This window comes from Furipterus horrens, unplaced genomic scaffold (genome assembly GCF_987537825.1).
Source record: "Furipterus horrens unplaced genomic scaffold, mFurHor1.1.pri manual_scaffold_1, whole genome shotgun sequence".
Classification (NCBI taxonomy): Eukaryota; Metazoa; Chordata; class Mammalia; order Chiroptera; family Furipteridae; genus Furipterus; species Furipterus horrens.
In genome coordinates, this window is record NW_028327171.1 from 35,671,351 (window position 1) to 35,693,619 (window position 22,269).

Sequence of the window (22,269 nt, forward strand, 5' to 3'; positions counted from 1 at the left end):
GTGGTGCTTTCTTTGGGGGCGGGGGTCCAAGATGGATTCACACAGTTATTCAGCTAGGAGACCGGGATCCGTCCTCCCGCCCCCCTGGGCCTCACTGTTCAAGGCGATGCGGTGGCTGCTCTCCCCAGCGCTGGGGTCGCGCACTGCCAGGGGCCCGACCGCAGCTGGGATTTCTTGCCGCCCCCGCCGCGGTCTCAGGTGCGATCGCAAACAGCGCTGCCCTCTTTAACTCTTACCTGCCCAAATGGCACCGCTGGTTTATAACTTCATGTGTTGGGCTTCCGTGTAGTTTTATTTTCTGGAATTTCTAGTTATCCTTTGTTTTGAAGTAGTTGTATTCCTCTCTAGTTGTAGAGGGAGACCTAGCGTGTCCGTCTAAGCCTCCATCTTGGCCGGAAGTCTCGAGAGCACTCAGTTTTAAAACAAAAGTTTTTAAGTCCAAAGAGTGAATTTACTGAAGGATGCAAGCATCCTCAGGAACTGTAGCATTAAACTCTTTTTTATATTTGATTTTAGTAAAATTTTTCAACATGTTCATATTCTTATTTTTAAAATACTAAACAGGATTTGGACCTGACTGTGTATCAATTGGAGCATTTTTATTATTATAAGTGATTTGAAAACTCATCATACTATTTTTAATATTGAGAAGATATTTTTCTTAAAGTGTAGGCCATATTGGTGGCCTTTTTTATGTGTAGTGAAATCCATGAGGAAGGTGATGTAGAATTATTTTTAGTGCATTTCAATTCATTATTGTTTACATATACTCATAGATTTTTCTAGGTTAATCCTAATTCCAACTATTTTTTCCAATAGGCTCACAAGTCACCCAAATAGCCCAGAAATTCCAATACTCTGACATACTAAAATACATATTATATTTCCAATATTGGTTTTTAAAAATGGAAATAAAATATAATTCTTGGACAAACCATATGTCCTAATACTGAATTTGGAAACTGTGGTTGCATGAAATGTTTCCAGAAAATACAGTAGTCCCTCACTTATTGCAGGTATTATATTCTAGAACCCCCATGATAGGTGAAAACCCGCGAAGTAGGAACCTTACATTTATTTTAGTATTCATATATATTTTAAGGTTTTATAAACCCTTCCCACACACTTTTAAATAATTCCCAATTCCTTATTAACATTATAGCAAAACCCGCTATAAATAATTAAATATAATATTTAAAAAAATCCCGCTATACAGTGAGGCCGCGATAAGAGAGCTGCGATATAGAGAGGGACTACTGTATAGAAAACTGAATTTTCTTTCAGTGTCAAAGAGAATATGCTTTAGGTTCTGTAATTTATTTAAACAGGAAAATTTCTTTCAAGGTGGTTATCTTGTGAATTTCAAAGTGATTTTGTTATCTGCTGCTCCTTGGTGTCAGTCTTAAGCCTACCAGCTTGAGGTCTCCTTAGAGGTGTGAGAATCTTGGGTCAAACTTTCACATCCTTGTAGATGTGAGGTTGTGACTTTTACCATAGTGACAGATGTCTTACTTACACAATTGGTCATAAGATAACTGATAGTTATATTTCCTAGTGGTTATTAACAGGGAAGGCATTTTCTTTCATGTTGGTATTTGTTTTGCTATTTGTATCCAAAAGAACACATGGTGTGAGATCAGATAATGGACAAGACAAATATTCTAGGTAAATTATTCTAAGTCAGGCAGAGAGGGATAGACACATCATAATTCTAAGGAGAGCATTATTTGAAAGGCATAACAGAATCACATTATCTTTGCTGTAGATTAAACTGATTATTACTCATAAGAAGAGCAAGGCTTTAAGTAAAAGGCCATAAAAGAAGAATATTTTTATAAAAAATAAGACAGGTCTGGGGATTCTAGAGTTATGAGATAATGTAACAGTACAGAATTTTGAAGAGTAATAGAAATATGAAAAATAAAATTTAAGGACATAGATAAAAAGGGTTTCATATCTATGGGCAGCTCTCATGCCCACATAGCATCCTCTGAGAAGCTTGCGATCACCCAAAATAAGCAACGAACTTTCAAGTCTTTGTTCATGCTTCACAGTTGGCATTTCCTTCCACCATTCTCCCTAGTTTGTGCGATTTTGGAAATCCTCTCATTCTTCAGTATTACCTCCCTTACTTACCTTATTTGCTCCCTCCTTTCTTCCTTCAGTAATTTGCTACTACAGTTATTTGCCTTTTTACTTTTCCCTACATTATGAAATAGTTGTTTATGTCTATTTCTTTCATTAGGTTTTGAGATGCTCTTTATATGGTCTCTATAATTGTCTAATTTAACATAAATCAAGGAGTGAAGAAATGTTTTTGTTTTGTCTTTAAATGTAAGTGGAATAGGAACTGATAATACAGGTTCATATAATACTCTCTGCTTGCATAGATAGTACATACTTACTTGTGGTTATTAATATTTCATTTTACCTGTGTGCATGATTCAAGGCAAGGTCAGGTTTCCTCATCCGTAGATAGCATATAACAAGCTTTGTCTCAATAAAACTTGCCACACTTGCTATATCTTCAGCAGATGCTTCAAATGGTTTTCCCAAAGCTGCCCCTTTGCTGCAAAACTTAAAAAAATACAATACTTTAAATATCCTAATAATCTTGAGTTATAATTTATCCTTTAAATAAGCAAAACATGCATATATATACACATACTTTTACCCAAATACAAGTAAAATATTAATATTTTGATTATAAATTAAATAAATTATTTCTGATCACTATTATGTGACTATCAGTAACATTTTACTGTAAAATGCTTCCTGTAAAATACTTTAGAAGTACGCTATATTTTAAATAAGTGCCATTTGCTAAGAATGACTGTTTTAAAAATGAAGCACACAATAAGCAAAGATATTAACAGAAAACCAGGTATAAATCATATTAAATACCAGTGCTTTTATGAAAACCCAGCTGAGCAATGATCTATCACACTATCAAGTTTGATTTAATATAATAAGAGGTATCGGAAGTAAACTCCTAGGAGTCATTAAAATGATTGGTGATTAATTTGAGTCTGAATCATATTCTCTAGAATGTTACTGAAAGAAAAGAAGTAAAAATTTATTAGGATTTATTGGCAGAGGCCACAATATCTGAAAAACATGGCAAGAGTGTGGGATTCTTAATAAAAATTCCGGGAAGTCAATGGTTTCTGTGCACTATGGATAAACTGTAGAGAGAAACTAGTAATTTTTTTTGAATAACCCGTACCATTAAGAAGTGTCAATAATATAGCAAGGGTAGATCAGCACTTTTTTCCCCCCACAGAATTTCCTATTGTCCTTTGGAATCGAGGCTGATGGTGAAGGAGAAGCCCCATGCTCTGTTTGGTGACCTTATTTAGAATATCTGCATCTCTGCCCTTTTCTATCTCCATCTATGTGTATACTGGGGGAAATTTTCTCACTGGGGATAGTAATATTTGAAGTTAATACCTATCCATCTATACCTTAACATAAAATTTCTTATATCCTAAATTCTGTTTGTTTAAGTAATATAGTTTACATTTTCTTTATTAGATTAAGTTAAAATTGGCTGGCCATTTACATTGATTATTGGCACAAAGAGGATCTAGACTCTAGGTGTTGAACATCCCTAGTTTAAATGGGTAGTTACCTAATTATATTAAATTTTTCTGATATCCTGTCAATTCTGAAAACTTAATTTTTAAAACTTTTTTCCAATTTGATGGGTGAAAAATATTACTTCATTCATTTACTCAATAAATATTTATCGAGTACTAACTATTAATAATCAAACAAAAATTACTGCTTTTATATTTAATGTGTATCAGATAGGACTTTTAAAATAAAATTTAGCTATTTTTCTCCGTGTATATTCCTGTTTTCTATTTCTTGTCTTGTTTATTATCTTCATCTTTTTCTTATTAATGATAAGAGCTCTTTAGACATATAAACTATTTTCTTTCTTTCAGTAACAAATATGTCTATGTGATCAGATGTAAAGATCCTCCCCAAATTATAAAAGATTCAACTGCTATGCATATTCTGATAAGAACTGTCTGAGTAAATATTATAAAACACTTTTAAAAATTATTTTGTAAGAAACAGTAAACACTAATTGGTGAAGATACAACATAAAAGACCTCAGTCAACGCTAACTTTGGATGCTTCATAAAGATAACCTGATCAAATTGGATATAAAAGAGAAAAAAATATAACATTGATTTAGTAATTGCTCCCAAATTCCAACCTTACAATTGTCAATATGGTTGTAAACAGATCCTAAAATATAATTTAAGAAAGTATTGTAGTTTGAACATGGCAGTTTGAGACAGCATCTCTGCTCTTCTACCAATCTGATCCCACAGGACCCAGAAATAAAAATTTCAGAAAAAAAAGTTTTTGAGAAAAAAAAAATTTGGTGCTTGCTTTGGCACACATATATTAAAACTAGGATGATACGGAGGTTAGCACAGCCCCTGTGCAAGGATGACACACAAATTCGTGAAATGTTCCATATTAAAATTTTTTTGCTTGGGTAGCATAGCTATTTTAAAGTCCAAATCAGTAGGAAACAAAATGAATTGAAATTGTGTAAGTTTTGTTTGTTAATATGTTACAGTATTAAAATTATAGACCTTGTTGATTAATTTTATCTTCTAAATAAAATCAGCATTATTTTTTCATGTTTTAAATACCCAAACTTCCTGAACTCTTCATATAAAATTTTATAGAAACGAACCAACAAAAAGCAACAAGCCACACATTGTACATATTCTCTGCCCTTTCCCATCTGTGTTCCTCTTTAATGTGGTGGTGCCGATAAGCCTCCTTTCTTAGGCACACTTGATGTGGGACTAATGTGGGGCATTTAGGGAGTAGTCAGGGAGTAGCTTCCATGAGGACATTGAGATCCTGCATAGCAAGAGGAAGCCAGCCTTCAAATTCAATTATATTAAAGGCTTTGTCTATGAACACTGAAACAAAGTGAAGGATAAATGTCTTATTTTCTAATGTCTGCAATATTTTCTACTTCTATGAGATTCAAGGCCAGAAGAGTAATAAAAATAATCAATCTTAACATACTAAAGTGAGTACTTCATGAAACCAAACTGTAAGACAGCACTGTAAGACAAAAATAAATTTTCAATTCACATTAAAATGGAAAACAGGCAGCCTGCTGGGTAGATCTTATATATATTTGTGGTAAAATCTTGTTTAATCAATCAAGTATTTTAAGATAGGGAAGTTTCTTGGTTTTATCAGATATTACTTTGTTTTTGCCAAAGGGTATATCTTTGAAATAAGCTTTGCCATAAGGCGAATATTTTTAGAATATGTTGAATTCAAAGGTAGACTTAAAGGTAAGTGTAGACAAAATACTGATATCAGGATTGTAAAAAAAGGTCCAGATATTTTACTAAATTAAAAAATTTCTATGCAGACATTTGTAAAGGCTAAGAATTCTCCAGAAGATGAAAGATTTTAATGTGGTATAAATTTGTTTGAATGTAGGAAAAATAACTTTGCTCACTATTTTTGTCTAAAACTATACATTAAGAATTTGATGAAATAAGTTATAGAGATAAGGAAATAGAAACTTTTGAACTATGTACCTGACATAATATATCAATTAGAAAGAAGACTTTGGATTAGGAAAAATAATATTAGGTCTTAATTTTTTATTTCAGAATGAAGCCTAAAATATTTTTGACTGGAGCATGGAAAAATTAAAAGCATGATGTTAAAGGAAAAATGCAGTGAAAACCCTTATGGGAGTATTTTTCGTTTTGATGAAAAGCTAGATATTAAATGAGAGTTTCAATAGTAAATTCACTAGAATTGCTAGTTTGATTATTTTGTTTTCTCTAAAAACAACGAGCTTTCAGATTAATTTATTAGTTCTGCCATCATGCTTTCTAATTCACTAGCCTTCTGTTTCCTTTGCTGACCTTGATATTTAATTTTGTCCCTTTCTTTTCTTATGGTATATTTTTTCCTGTAGGTCTTCAAGTAATATCTTTAGTTGGATACTTAACTCATTTATTTTAGTTTTCTTATACAGTAGTCCCTCTCTGTATCACGATTCACTTATCGTGGCCTCACTGTATCGCGTGATTTTTTAAAATATTATATTTAATTATTTATTGCGAATTTTTTGCTGTATCATGGGATTTTGCGGTACCGTATATGTATGTTGTTAAAGTTACGTAGGTTTAAGAGTGTAGAATATGTTTAAGAACATAAGTAGTGTTTATAAAAGTGTGGAAAAGGTTAATAAGGGAGTGGGGAAGGTTAATAAGGGACTGGGAACGGCTTATAAGTGTGTGGGAAGTGTTTATAAAGCCTTAAAATATATATAAATACTAAAATAAATGTAAGGTTCCTACTTCGCAGGTTTTCACCTATCGCGGGGGCGTCTAGAATGTAATACCCGCAATAAGTGAGGGAATACTGTATAAGGTTATTGAGTGCTTCTTTGTCTTACAGAAGACAAAATAGATAGCTTTTATTTCCACCTCTTTTAACAAAAGCTATTTAAGGAATTATGGGCTTATTATGATTCTTTAAAACTTTACCAGCTGCTTTTCTTAGTTAATTGTAAGACTAGATCTTTTGTTCAACATTTGCTAGTCATTAATATTTCATCATTTATGGATTATCTGCTGCTTATCAATTTCTATTTCCCAAATGTTAAAGAAATAACATTTTATGCATAGATATAAAAAGAGAGGTATTAGTAGTGGAATTAGGGATTGAAATAGCACTGAGAGCCCCAGAAATGAGTCTTTGAGTAAAGTTGGGGATGGTCACATTGTAGTTAAAAAAGGCCTGTGTCTCTGTTTTGGGTATACAATAGATATAAGTAATAATCTAATTTTGTATTATCTGTTCTTCCTTGGTGCTGTGTTTTTCAAGAATTCAATCTGGTGTTTGGCAGACCTTTGCAGTTACCTTACTTTTCCAGAATTTCTTTATGTGGGTTAATGCATATGCTGAGATGAGAATTAGGAACAACAGCTAACCACCATCCTTACCTGTAAGTCTTTTACTGTAATGCTTAAAATTTCTTTTTAGATACCAAATTAAATATTCAGGTTGAAAAGGTCTTATAACTAGTAGTTTTCAATTGCAATAAATATCTTTTTATATTTCCTTAACAGAATGGAAAGAAGCTCTACACTGTAGAATAACACCCATTGGTTTTAAGTTTTCTATCATCTCATTGCATGAAAGAGGAATGAATCAGAGAGCTCACTACTTGTAAGTTTCTACGTGGTGCCACATAGATCTACTAAAGTGTCTCCATGGGAGAGACAGAGTATGTGAAGCTAAGAGATGCAGAGAATTATGTTCACACATCAGTGGACTTAAAAGTACCATCAGGGTTTCAGAAGCAATGCTTTTCAGCCAAGTAGGCCATGATGTGACCTCTATTAAATTTATGGGAATTGAAGAAATGAGGTTACTCCCTGGGTGACAAGCTGTTGAATGGCAGTAAAAAGTAATTAATCACTCCCACTCCTATTTGTTAAAATGGCTGTGCTTCAGTCTTTTTTTCCCCCAGGTAGCCTTCAAATAGAGGTGTGGCCACAGTGAGTTCATTCCCCTGTGTTTCACCTTGATATGACCAGCCAGTAATTTTCTTATTTTATGAACTATATAGATTATATACATTAACCTTCAGTTTTTTTCCAGGATACCCCTAAACTCCAGCTCTCTGGTGTATAAAGAGGATTAGAAATGTGGCAGGAGTGAAATGAATTAATATAGTAAATCTTTCTTTCTTCTTGTCCCTGCATATCAGGTCATAAATGTGGTGATTTTAGAATAAAGATAATGTTATTCACATGCTTATTTTAAGGTGGTTATTTGCATTATCGTCGTCGGCAGCCATCCGTCTTGAGAGACGATGGTGTAGCTTCTTAAGAGTCTATCTGCACCGCCGAGAATGGCTGTGCAGTCCGACTCGGGAGTGACACGGTATCTGTCTCCTCCCGTGTTGAAGCTACAGAGCCTGGGCAGGGTGATATGGAGGGTCTGCTGTTGCCCATGCAGCAGACCCCCCCTCTCTTCGCAGCTGAAGGGTCCAAGGGAAAGACGGAGTCAATACAGCTTGGTTTCAGGTGCGCCGCAGGAGTTGCCGGTGTTGACTACAACGTCAAACCGCCTTAGGGACTCCGGCTCCGGATTTTCTGTCGGGGTTTACTCCCTTAGCCTTTCCCCTGAAGAGGTATGCCGCAAGGCAGCGGAGGTTTTTTGGAGTCAGAGTTTTCCTTCTCTGATGTGTATATTTGCATTATACAGTCAATATATTATCACATACAAACTTAGCTCTTGTACTATAATTATAATAGCTAGCTTTTACTGAGTGCTGATATGTGTTTAGCATTGCATTAAGCCCTTTAAATGTAGTATCCCATTAGATATCATCCTTTAGATGGTATCTTCTTAAATGTCATTACTTTCAATTTTCAGATGTGGAAATTGGATTTAAGAGAGGATAGTAACTTATCAGACAGTAATTTCTAGAGCTAAGATTCAAAACCAGATCTGGATCTCATCCTTGGCTACAGCCTATGTTCTTTAGATAGTGTGTTCCTCGACTGGCCATTAATGTTAGTAATAGTCAGATCCTAGAAGATCAATGTAAATCCCAACAGCTATTATTAATACTAATTTCTTTAAAAAAATCATTTATTTATTTATTTGTTTGTTTGCTTATTTGTTTATTTATTTTTAGAGAGCGGGGAAAGGAGACAGAGAGGGAGAGAAATATCACTGTGTGGTTGCTTGCCTCTCACTCGCGCCCTCAACTGTGGACCTGACATGCAACCCTAGTCATGTTCCCTGATTGGGAATCGAACGAGTGACACTTGGCTTGCAGGCCAACGCTCGATCCACTGAGCCACAGCAGCCAGGGCTAATACTAATTTCTTATTTATGACCACTCTATCCATATTCATATACTGAGTGGTCTATAGCTATATATCTATATTTGTGGAGTCACCAAAACCTCCACACCAGAACTCTACCATGGGAAAGACAAGCATGAACAGCATTTATTGACCTTAAGACAGATCTCCCAAATCCCCCAGCATTGGGCCTACCCAACTAGGACCAGTCTTTTACCTTACTCCTCTGTGATAGGCATAATTAGGCTTTAGGAGTTTTAATAAAAGACCAAGGTGAAAGAATGAGACCTATTGCATATTATACCATGCAGTCTTTAGAGAGACTCACTAGCTAGAGTTTACACAAATTGTCTTAAGGAGGTCGTGGCTGCAGCTAAATTAGCAGAAACCTCAGCATATCTAACCTTAGGAAATTATGTTTATCTCCAAACACCTTGTGCTGTTCAGAGTCTTCTAAACTCAGCTCCAACTCAACACCTTTCCTCAAGTAGATGCTTTACTTATTATCTACTTTTATCTCCATTTAACATACATCTTAAATGTGACCTTAATCCTGCTACTTTACTTCCCTTATCCTTAGCCCTGGCTGGTTTGGCTCAGTGGATTGAGCGTCGGCCTGCGAGCTAAGTGTCGCTGGTTCAATCTTCCAGTCAGGGCACATCAGAGAAGGAAAACTCTGACTCCAAAAAACCTCTGCTGCCTTGCAGCATACCTCTTCAGGGGAAAGGCTAAGGGAGTAAACCCCGACAGAAAATCCGGAGCCGGAGTCCCTAAGGCGGTTTGACGTTGTAGTCAACACCGGCAACTCCTGCAGCGCACCTGAAGCCAAGCTATATTGACTCCGTCTTTCCCTTGGATCCTTCAGCTGCGAAGAGAGGGGGGGTCTGCTGCATGGGCAACAGCAGACCCTCCATATCACCCTGCCCAGGCTCTGTAGCTTCAGCTTCACTGGAGAGGACACTCCAGCATCATCGCAAGATGTCGATTCAACACGGGAGGAGACAGATACCGTGTCACTCCTGAGTCGGACTGCACAGCCATTCTCGGCGGTGCAGATAGACTCTTAAGAAGCTACACCATCGTCTCTCGAGACGGACGGCTGCCGACGACTATATATCTATCTATGTAAATTTTTACACCTCACTGGACTATCATTAAGAAAATAGTAGAGACTTCCAGCCAAGATGGGGGCCTAGATAGACACACTGCATCTCCCTCCATAACTAAGAAGGAATACAACTACCTCAAAAATAGAGAAGCCAGAAGTTCCAGAAAATCAAGCTGCATGGAAGTCCAACAGACAAAGATATAAAGAAGAAATACTCATCCAGACAGGTAGGAGGAGTGGAGCCAGGGTGGAAAGGATGCGGTATGGTGTCAGCAGCAGTGGTGGCAGTAGCAGGCCAGCAGAAAGCTCAGTCAAACATTTAAAAGAGTTGAGAGGGACACCTGGGGAGAACCCCCAGCACCAGACCAGACTGCACAGCTCATGGTTCCAGCACCAGGGACAATAAAACCTCATTGCTTCTGACTGTGCAAACCAGTGGAGGTGGGGGTGGAGAAAGAAACTGTTGGTCTCTCAGCAGAGTCCACTTGTTTAAAGGGCCCCCACAGTCCTAGAACATCTGCAGACCCACTGACTCTGGGAACAACAGCCAGGGCAACAGCTAGAGAGGTGCTAGGCCTATATCGAAGTGGGAGAAGTGCCTGGAAAAGGGGCAAGTGCTGAGCAAGTGGCATTGTTCCCTCTCAGACCCCCCCCCATAGCACCACAATGTTGTAAAATGGGTCGCCTTATACTGACGACTACCTAAGACTCTACCCCTTAAACATAATAGGTGTGACAGCTCTACTGAAGACACAGAGGCAAACAAACACAGTCGTCTGTCAAGATGATGAGACAGAAGTATGGCCAAAAAGAGGGAATGGATCAAGGTTTCGTGGGAGAACTAATCGATGAGGAGATAGCCAATCTAACAAATGAGGAGATAGCCAACCTAACAAATGTAGAATTCAAAACACTGGTGATAAAGATGCTCGCAGGCTTGACAGATATGCTTAAGGGTGGCAAGTGCATGAGGGAAGAAGTGAAGGCTATGTTAAGTGAAATGAAGGAAAATCCACACAAAACTAATGGTGAAGAGAAGGAAACCAGGGTTCAAATCAATGACTTTGAATATAAGGAAAAAAAAGAACAGCCAACCAGTGCAAAATGAGGAAATAAGAATTTTAAAAAACAAGGAGAGGCTTAGGAATCTCTGGGACTACTTAAATGTGCCAACATTCAAATCATAGGGGTTCCAAAAGAAGATGATGAGCAAGAAATTGAAAGCTTATTTGAAAAAATAATGAAGGAAAACTTCCCAAATTTGACAAAGGAAATAGACATACAAGTCCAGGAAGCACAGAGAGTCCCAAACAAACTAGACCCAAAGAGGACCACACCAAGACACATCATAATTAAAATGCCAAAGGTGAAAGACAAAGAGAGAATCTTAAAAGCAGCAAGAGAAAAGCAGAGAGTTACTTATAAAGGGGTGCTGATTTCTTAGAAGAAACTTTGCAGGCAAGAAGGGACTGGCAAGAAGTATTCAATGTGGTGAAAAGCAAGGACCTACAACCAAGATTACTCTATCCAGCAAAACTATCATTTAGAATGGAAGGGCAGATGAAGTTCTTCCCAGACAGGTAAAGCTAAAGGAGTTCATCATCACCAAGCCATTATTATATGAAATGTTAAAGGGACTTATTTAAAAAAAAGAAGATCAAGAATGGCCATCATCAACAAATCAACAAACAAGTGCTGGTGAGGCTGTGGAGAAACCGGAACCCTACTGTACTGTTGGTGGGAATGCAGACTGGTGCAGCCACTATGGAAAACAGTATGGAATTACCTCAAAAAACTAAAAATGAAACTGCCTTTTGAACCAGCGATTCCACTGCTAAGATTATACCTGAAAAACCCTAAAACACTAATTCAAAAGGACCTATGCACCCCTATGTTTATAGCAGCACCGTTTACAATAGCTAAGTGCTGGAAACAGCCTAAATGCCCATCTGTAGATGAGTGGATCAAAAAACCGTGGTACATTTACACAATGGAATACTATGTAGCAGAAAGAAAGAAGGAACTCCTGTCATTTGCAACAACATGGATGGAACTAGAGAGAATTATGCTTAGTGAAATAAGCCAGGCAAAGAAAGAAAAATACCATATGATATCACCTAATACAGGAAACTAAAGAACAATACAAACAAACGAACTAAATAGGACAAAGAGCAGAATAGCAGTCAATAGGGGGGAGGGGGAGGGAGAGAAGGGGGATAAGTAAGGGAATGATTTAGTCAAGGAACGTGTATAAATGACTCATGGACATGGACAACGGGGAGGGATATGATTGTGGGAGAAGGGGTGGGAGGGGTGGGGGGGAGCAATAGGGGAAAAATGGGACAACTGTAATTGAAAAACCAAAAATAAATAAATAAGTAAATAAATAAATAAAAAATAAAAAAAGAAGATCAACACTATGAACATTAAAATGACAATAAACTCACAACTCTCTACAATTGAATCTAAAAAATAAAAGCAAAAACAAATTAAGCAAACAACCAGAAAAGGAGCAGAATCATAGGTGTGGGGATCATTTGGAGGGGAAAGAGGAGAAATGGAGAAATGTTGCAAGGACTAAGAACCATAATTAGTTGGTACAAAATAGACAGGGGGAAGTTAAGAATAATATAAAAAAGGATGAAGCCAAAGAACTTATATGCATGACCCATGTACATCAACTAAAGGGAGTGGGATTGCTGGAGGGAAGGGAAGAGAGGAGGAAAGGGAAAATAAATCGGGACAACTGTAACAACATAATCAATAAATATACTTAAAAAAAAGAGTAGTATAGGTAGAATAGGCAGGAAAAAAGAAAGATATTTATTGAGCAACCATGTAAGGAACTTTTACATACATTACTCATTTAATTTCTGTATTTACCAATTTTATACACATAGAGCTGACTAATTCAAGAAGCAGAGGAGGCTAGAACATATAGAAATGGAGAGAATGATGAAATAAGTGCATATGAATGAAAAAAAGAACAGATGGTGGAGGTGCTATAGGGGGGTAAGGAGCAGAGATCTTGTCAAGAGCACAGGTGTCCTTGTCTGGAGTCCAGTGATGAAGGCCTTGGCAGGTAGCACTGAGCAGCCTGGTGAGCAATGATTGTCAGCCAAAACTACCATTTTCCTAGACTGGGAAGTTTCTGGTGCACCCACTCACCACCTTTGTTGAACAACAGTAAAATTAAAATTAATATTTTGAGGGAATTTGATAATAATTGAGATTTTGTAGGACCCTTTGTCTTAATATATAAACTGCAGATTTCTTTATTTTCCAATTGATAGTCATGTTATTTAAATGTATTTCATAGCCTAAGTTTGTTTAAGTAGGAAAAGCTGGGCTGTTTAGAATGGTATGTTTCCTTTGGAAATTTGAGATAATCATACCAAAACAAGTCAGATACCAAAAAATGAAATGCTTTTAACAGGACATGTTTCCCAAGATCTTAAGAATTAAGGAAATAAAAAATAAATAATCTACAAATCATTGCCCTATGATACATCCCTTGACTTTATTTCCATTCACTTGGTTTCTCTTCAGTTATCATGGACATTGAGAGCAGTATTATTTTGGTGTGAACTCCTATGGAGTAGTACATAAGTCAGCAATTGTTATGACCACAGAAACAAACTATTCCCAAACTCACAGGCATAGAACAATATGCAATTATTTCATATCCACATAACTGTAGGTTGTCTAAGTTTGGCCAATCTAGGTTATGTTCAGCTAGGCTTGGGTCTAAGGGTTTAAGGTTATAATTAACTCAGTTTAACTAGGACTTGTAACAGCAGCTATCTGAGACATGTTTTTCTCAGAGGAAAGGAGGTAGCCATGTTACAGAATGGGGTTGTCCAGAGGTCCCCAGAGCCTGCAGGCTGGGGGATGGGGGAAAGGAAGCAGCTTTCAGGATGCCTTCACATGCCTGTGGCTGGTGGCTGGTATCTTTGTTACACAAATGGCTTTGATGCTTACAAGGCCTCAAGAAGATGGGAGGGGTCTTGGACCAGGGGATGGTATGGAAAGAGCACACAGAGACTGCGTGAGATTCTGTGAATGGTCAGAACTGGGTAGCATGCCCACTGCATCACAGGATGCAGTCAGGGGTTTAAAAATAAGCAGCAGACAGTTTAACTGGGTACACCATGCGGTTTTGAGAAGGTTCTCCATGCTGTGTTGAGAGCGTACACCATGCGGCTTTGAAAAGGAAGGCACACCATGCGGCTTTGAGAAGGGAGAACTCCATGCAGTTTACAAGGAGACTGGGAATCCACACGGTTCTGGATTAAAAGCTGGCAGGCACCATAACACAGACAAGGCCTCCCCAATCGAAATCAAATGATTTGCAGCTACTGGTAAAGCTGAACTCTGTCTAGGATGTAGGGAAATGGTATCTCTAACTTTTCTAAAACTAGCCTGGTTTGGTAAGGGGAGGCAGAACTATGCGTTTGTGGGTGTTTTAAAGAAAATAAGACTTAATGGCAAAAATCCGCAAATAATCTAAATCTATATAACTATTAAATAAACAATTCTTTTTCTTTTCACCAAACTCTGGTATTGAGAGTTTTAATTCTGGCGACGGGCATTCGGACCCCTAACTAAACAGCCTGTGGGTTCTGTTTCATTGGAGAGTCCAGGGGTTCTGTTACAGCCTTGCTCATTTCAGGTTTACTTACATCTCGTTGCTCAAAGCAAGTCACAAGGCCAAGCCCAATGTCAAGTGCCAAGACTGTGGCCAGGATAAGGATGTATATAATAAATACTATGACTTAGTGAGGGTGTGGGGTAAAGAATCGAGACCAATAACTTAATGTACTACAAGCAGAGAAGTGGATCTATCTCTCTAGGCATTTCTTTTCTGACTTCCTTCACACACCCTGGTGTGAAGGTGTACAGTGTGGATTATGATACAAGACAAAAATCATCCTTTTAGTATCACAGGTTCCTTCAGGACAGAAACGGTTCTGAAATTGTGTGTTCTACAGGATGTTAAGGAGTTGTGATATCAAAAAATTTCTTCACTCACATAAGCTTGTGATATACTTCACTGTAAGGGTACTAAAACTATTTACACAGTAATGTATATTACAGACATCTAAGGGGATGATATAGTATACAATGCCTCACAAATTTGTTTGACCACAGAATCTTGTTTGTGCAACAAATTCTTTTTTTAAAGAACATCTTGAGGGCCAAGAGTCTTGTGGACTCCATTTTGGGAAATACTGCCCTAAGGCAGATTACTACTTAGTTCACATGGGCCAGCATCTGGTTAATACCCCAATTTTGAGATAAATGTTTCTAAAAACAATATAAGGAGAGAAAGCAGCAAGCTTTGCACATCTGAGCACAAAGTGATATAATTACATTATTGATATAAGCTGGTGTACGCTATTTCAATTTATATGTTACCTGTGCTATTTTTGAGTTGGTCAAATCCAGGCATGTCTCAATGTTTTTTAAAATTCCTTTTTAAAACACTTCAAAGATGTTTAATGTGCATATTTAAAGCAAACAAGAATTTAATGCTTGCAGATGCCAAGAGATTTCTATTTCTAGTTCCAGGAAAAAATGGAGTTCTGGGGTCATTTAATCCACACTGTTTCATGAGGTATAAAATTCTGGTTAGTAAAAAAAAATTTTTTTTTAATTAGTAATACAAATGGATATTTTTCTTCTTGAAATGCATGTTTAAATTAACACCTTGGTGTTATGCTATGGAGAATAACACCTTTTTAAAAAGAAACACCCATGAGGCTGGGACAGTTTTAGCTTTGGTAGAAAATACTTTTTATACCTAAAATTTTTATGGAATGTTATAAATCTGAAAAAAAATCATTTTAAACAGCTGAGATTTTATAGCCACCAGGGATAATAAAAAGTCTGAAGAATATATTATATGATGTAGATGAGAGGAATATATTAGTCAATATTGTGACTTTTTAAGAGTTTCCTCTTTAAAATAGGATAAAAGAAAATTATTCACTAATTTTTCAGGCAAGATGTCAGTATGTTTTGCATAATTCCTCTCTCATCAGTGTATTCTAATGTTCAGAGAAAGATTATGTGGTGTCGACTATTCTGGAAGCAGCAAGCCCTGGCCCTCCAACATGGCAGGGCAGTGCATGCATGATCCTAATTATACAAGGCAGCAAATTCTTCTGAACTTTTAAGAGAAGTTTCAGAAGAGCAGCTGAATACTTAATTCTGTATTGCTAAAAATATTTAAATGGGGATTTGGAATTTATATAACACTTCTATACATTATATTATTTTGTCTTCACTAAGGCTCAAAGAGGCAGGTCAGGGAGACACCGACTCCAATTTTGTGGGCAATAAAACTGGGATTTAAAGAGAGTTAGTGACCTATCCAAGGTCACACAGTCCATAAACTGCAGAGGAAGAATAGAAACTTATTTCTTTGGATTTAAAAATTTGGTACTTTCCCCAAATCTTTGAACACTTCTTTCAGAAATGTTTTTTTCACAAGGTTTGTTTTCTGATTCTTAGTATATAGTTCATATTATAAATTAGACTTTATCTCTCTCATGAATTTAGTTGAAAAATGGTGGAAAGGGTGGGAGTTTTCTTTTTTTAAGTATTGTTTTTCAAATTTAAATGTTTTAGGAGAAAGAGGCATAAAAGCAATGATAACAGGATCTGAATTCTGAAAAGGGAATTTAAAGCAATATTTATGGATCTATGCAGAGAAAAATGTTTTTATAGTACACGCAGGTCATTTCTCCATACAAGAATAAAACTTTATTTAAAGCATAATCATTGAAGTTTCAATGTAAAAGCAGGCATGCTGTTTCCAAGAGTTGGTGCTGAGACATAACAGAAAGGAGTACTTTTGCAAGAAAACTAATCAGGATTTTTAGGGATGTGAGAACAGGTGATAACTTACTTTGATGGCTCTTTGTTCAAGTGCACAAGAAGGAAACGATTACTTTCTCTCTTACCAGCTAATACTATCATATCAGAGTCTCCTAAAGGCTCTGTAAAAATGTTTTTTGTTTCTGAAAGGGAAAGATTCACCAGACAAACAGAAAGTGAGTTTCTATACTGACAATTGCTTAAGAAGTACAAGTTTAACATGAAGACATCACGTCCCATCTCCTGTTTGCCTATATGCTGCTAACAACAGCAGCTACTAGAAGAAAATGTATCAAGGAAAAAAAATATTTCTACCACAATATTTCAGCTAGTCACATGTGAGGGGAGAAAATTCATGAGGAAATGTGATGACTGCCACACTTCCATAGTGAATTATACTATAATGTATCTTAAACTTAATAGTAATACTTTTTACAGTAATAATATCAATTATCTATTGAATATTTACATGTGTCATGGATTGTGCTAAGCTCAATTTATATTACCATATGAGATAGGTACTAATATCATTTTCACTGTATGGGTGCTAGGACTTAGGCTTAGGCTGCTTAAATAACTTACCCAAGGTCACAAAACTATAGTAGCCAACTAAGTTTGCATCAGACTCATATAGTTCAGAGCTCAGAAGGCATTCTCTTAACCACTGCACGTTTAAATACTGTGGAAGTTAAACACTGGCTACTACAGTACTAGTTCTACACTACTTGCTCCCAGAGAAGAAATGTACAATTTTCTATAGGAACCTACCCCTTATCAGTCATGGCTATTGGTTCACAAATTGACCCCTGCACACAAAGGGGAACGAGAGACTGAAGAAAGACACAGACCACTCTGTGAGTTTTTTGGATGACCACAATATGAGTCGATCTCCGCATTCACCTGCTAGAATCTTGAAAGTTTTAAAGGCTTTAACAGGGTTCAGTCACATAGTCAGTCTGGATGGTTTCAATAACACATAAATTTCTCAGAGTTGCACTCTTGAAATAGCTCCAGCTGTGGGAACAGTGGGCATAATGTACTTTCCAAGGGCAGGGGAGGTGGTGGGGGGTATCTGACTGCCTGGGTCCAGATTCCAGGTAAACAGGTGGTCACATCTTCTCAATGACCACCTTCAACATGGCAAAGTTAAAATGGCAAATGTATTGAGAAAAAAAAAAGAGTTAAACACATCATATTTTTAGGATAGAGAATTTCTGGGATAAAAACATACCAGTTGGTTAAATATATCTGAAGAGCGATCAACTAAAAACATACATTAATTCTGATGTTAATTGCTGTCACCTCATATTAACTAGGAACCATAGCAGACTGATTCTGACCATATAAATCATTTCAACACTGAAAATAATATTCAAAATAGCACAGATGCCTGATGTCCAGAAAAGAGAGGTGATATTAAGTATCCACTTTAACTCATCAAGGTCCCAACTGTCAGATTTGCATATTATCTTAGTCACTTTTTTACTGTCAAGAAGTGGTATCAGAACAAGTCAGAAGAATGGCAATTGCTTTTCCTCTAATTATATTGCAGATCTTCCTCTGGTTCTCAGTGAGCCCTGATGCCATGTCATTTTCCATAAACACCCAATGAGCAGCTGCAGACCCTTTCCATTGTCCAGCCTTCACTGCTGTCATCCACACTAGCCTTTGATGATGACAAATAAAAGGAAATGGATCTGCACAGACGTAGAAGAAAATATTCCTATCATTGTTTTCTGTCCATTATGGTTACACTAATTATAAGAACTTGGAAAGGTTTTCAGTATAAATTCATTTTGTAATTCTTGCCTGCATGTGCTCCCTAAAAGTGTCTATTGTTAATGTCACCCTGAAAATGTTTTAGTCTGTTAAGAAATTTCTGTAGGTGCCAAAATTTATCAAGTTATTGCCTGAAATATAACACTGTTGTATAGTTCAGGTGCCATTTTCTGTTTTTCTTGTGAGCTTGACAAGTCACAGATACCTTATATGCCATCTCATTATGACTTGAAACCACGTCTAGGTTTAAGGAGTGCATCATTGATAATATTATGGTGAACATAAATAAGAAAAATGATGTCCACAAGGAGTTTCTCATTTAAAATAAGTCAAAATATTTTAAATTAATAAAATAGAACAATCTGCATTCCTCTTCCCCAAAATAAAACTTTCTTTTGTAGAAGGTTACAAGAATTTTATTTATTTCCTTATGCATTAAGCAAGAAAAAGCAATGATATTATTACATCTTTTACACATGAATTTACTCTCTCTCCTCTTTATAAGTTTTTAGTTTGCTAACTTTATCTTTTATTTAATTTTAAATAAAAATGTTTCATCACTTAGTACTCAGAGTCAACTAAAATAACTGGTGTATACTGATCAACTTGTTAGTATATATTGAAGTTGTTACTCCCAATCAATGACACAAAAATATAAATTAAAATCACTCTTTTTTTTTTGTTAACATACTAAGGTTAATAAAGGAGATAATTTTCCACCCAGTGCATGAGTAGCAAAATATTATCAATTTCCTGAGCAAAATTATTCCTAAAATACTCTTTTACTTGTTCCTAGTTTTTGAAAATGTAAGATTATTAGTGAGGGTATATGTAAAGGAAAAGAAGCCTGTGGGGATTAAAGCTATTATAGGGTTGCCAGATTTAGAAAATAAAAATACCTGGAACCCAGTTAAAATTAAATTTTACATAAACAATAAATAGTTGCTCAGTATAATTATGTCTCATGTGTTACTTATACAAGGCCATAACACAACATAGCATGCCATTCATTATCCCAAAATACCAACAATGTTTATCATTGTTGAATCATGAAATTATGATATTTGCAAATTTAATTTTCTTCCTTTTGATTAGCCACTCAGTGTATGGGGTTGTTTGTGACTTAATTTTCTAGAAGAGAAGCCTGGAAGGGGACAGAAGTCTTGGATTCTGGCATTGCCCTTCAGGCCCAGACCAGGAATCCTTTTAACAGAATCCACTTAAGAATCCTTCAGAAAGGAGGAGTCAAAAAAAGGGAGAAATTCCTCAGAGGATTGAGCTACCTACTTTATCCAGGCAAAGACTGGAGAGAGTCAGAAAGCAGGCAAGCACATGGCAGAATTGAATAAAGTGTTCTTCAAGAAGGAGAAACCAAGAATGGTCTTTTCATGTTGAAGCTCCAAAATGCTAGATGAAGCTGTCTCAGTGCCACTCACTTGTCATTTGATTATACTTTCAGAGACTTAGATCTGTAGGTATAATAGGGATGGAGAAGAAAGGAGGGATTAGGGTGCTGGAAATGAGGTTCATGGAGACAGACAGGGAAGCCACTGTAAAGAATTTTGTTATTTTATGGAAATAATGTCTTAGAGATCTCTTTCACTGTCAAAATTATACTTGATGAACAATGGAAGATTCAGTTTTAGGCAATTTCTGATCTTGCCAAGGCTTTGAATTTAAGTTAGTAGGGCACCACTAGACAAATTCTGAATGAAATTCCTCATTTATTAATTTATAAAATGGTACTGCAGATAGGATCAAAAGCATGCTTCTAAAAGTCCTGCTTTCTAGTTAGCCTAGGAGTATTCAACATAAATATGCTTGGTATCTAAAAAATTATCACAGCTTTTAAATTGTGGGGGAGAAGAGACTTACACAAGCTTGGAATGAGATATTTTCTTGGAAAACATAATGTGATAACAGGCAACAGCCCAGTTCTCAAGAGTTTTACTCTAAAATGTGAGGAGCCAGAGAGCAACAGCAAAATTGCTCTTTCATAAAGCTATTTTGCATTTCCATCCATCATTGTTTGATAACAGTCCTTCATAAAATGTTAAATATCAAAATACCAAAATGTTATCTGGGAATTTCTAGTTTAGAAATATGAGTAAGAAAGGGAATGAGAGAGAGAATGAATCTGCAAACACAGTGGTAACAGATGCATAGCATTGACCAGGCAAACAACTTTAAAATAGACTTGTATTCTTACTCAAATTAAAAATGCCATCTGACTTGTTTATATTCGATTATCTGCTTGTTCCTCATAGCCAGTCATGCCAGAACTTCCACTACCACTCTCTTCCTTTGCCAAGTTCCTGATTATGCATTAAGACTGGAGGGTGTAGGGAATGCTATTTGCCTCCAGCTGATGCAGATTAATAATCGAGACACAGGAACCATTTGGGAGAATAATGAGCCATTATTATTCTCCAGGCAATGGCTGACCAAACAAATAAAAAATCATAAAGAGAAAAATGGAGGCTTCCATTGAATAGTGAAAGAGAAATATTTGAGATAAATAAAAATGTATTTTATCAAACAGGTATTAATTTTATGGAATGCATGCCTTCAAGACAAGGTATAGACCAGCAACAACAATGACAACAAACCAGAACAAGGTAAGGACTTAAGTGATGGAATAAATGAAAATGCCACTAGAAGAGAAAAATTACCAGAATCAACTGGTTGGAAATTTAAGATTCATGTAAAATAATTGAAATGATAGTTGTCTTCTTGTCTTTGGTTAAATTTAAAGGCAACACTGCTAGTACTTACCATTTAAGAATGATGTCAATATTTAGTTTCATATAAATTCCATTTATTACACTAAGTATGTTGTTATTCTTGAATCTTAAGAGTTAACAAATGTTTCTTCAATTTAATCAAATGTATTTTTGATATCTATTAAGATGAGCATATGACATTTTCACTTTCAGCCTAGGAATGTAGTGGATTACACAAGTAGAATATCCTATGGCTGAGCCTACTCTGCTGAACCTACTCTGCTGAAATGCACACCTTCATATAATCTTAGATCTCTGTTAGGTGTCCTCATCACACCTTGTACCAACCAGGCCTGTCCCAGCATTTGTAGGGCCTGGGGCAAGAATACAGATGAAGACCCACATTCCATATGCCTAAATATTTTAAAGCCATAAATCAAGCTAACAAACCATTAAATAAAATATGTTCCATCCTCCTACATTGACAAATATATCCTCAAAACCACCTGGAAAACTAGGTTCAAATTAAAATTTTCAGAATCTTCAGAGTCCTATCCTAGAACATGACTTTGGAAAGAAGTGGCCCTGGCTCCTTGTTCTCAGTTTGGTTACTCCTCTTTCCTCTTCCACTCCTGTCTTCATCCAGAACTGTGCGTGGCTTCTTCTATGTGTGTAGGGATGCCCAGACCATGCATTAAACCCCGTTCACAACCTCTCTTAGCACTGAGTTTGTGCAACCATCAATGAACATACATGCAAATTCCATTTTCAGGAGGCCGGATCTAGAAAGGTCTTCTCTGGCTCCAGAAGTGGGTTTGAATCCCTTGGATAAGGAATTTTGGCATCTGCTACCCAGATCGGGGTCAAGTGAGGGTTGTGGGCT

The 22,269-nt window shown here is 36.5% G+C and overlaps 1 protein-coding gene and 1 non-coding gene across 2 annotated transcripts in view; one reads left to right on the forward strand and one right to left on the reverse strand.

Moving 5' to 3' along the window:
• Window positions 1-22,269, reverse strand: part of SPATA16 (spermatogenesis associated 16) — a 203,725-nt gene that overhangs the window by 156,126 nt on the left and 25,330 nt on the right. The window contains 1 exon segment of the mRNA XM_090285969.1: window positions 2,432-2,577. Within this exon segment, the coding sequence (XP_090142095.1) occupies window positions 2,432-2,577 (146 nt within the window).
• LOC150020888 (U6 spliceosomal RNA) lies at window positions 4,400-4,502 on the forward strand. Its single transcript, XR_016513506.1, has one exon. It is a non-coding gene; the product is annotated as a U6 spliceosomal RNA (small nuclear RNA).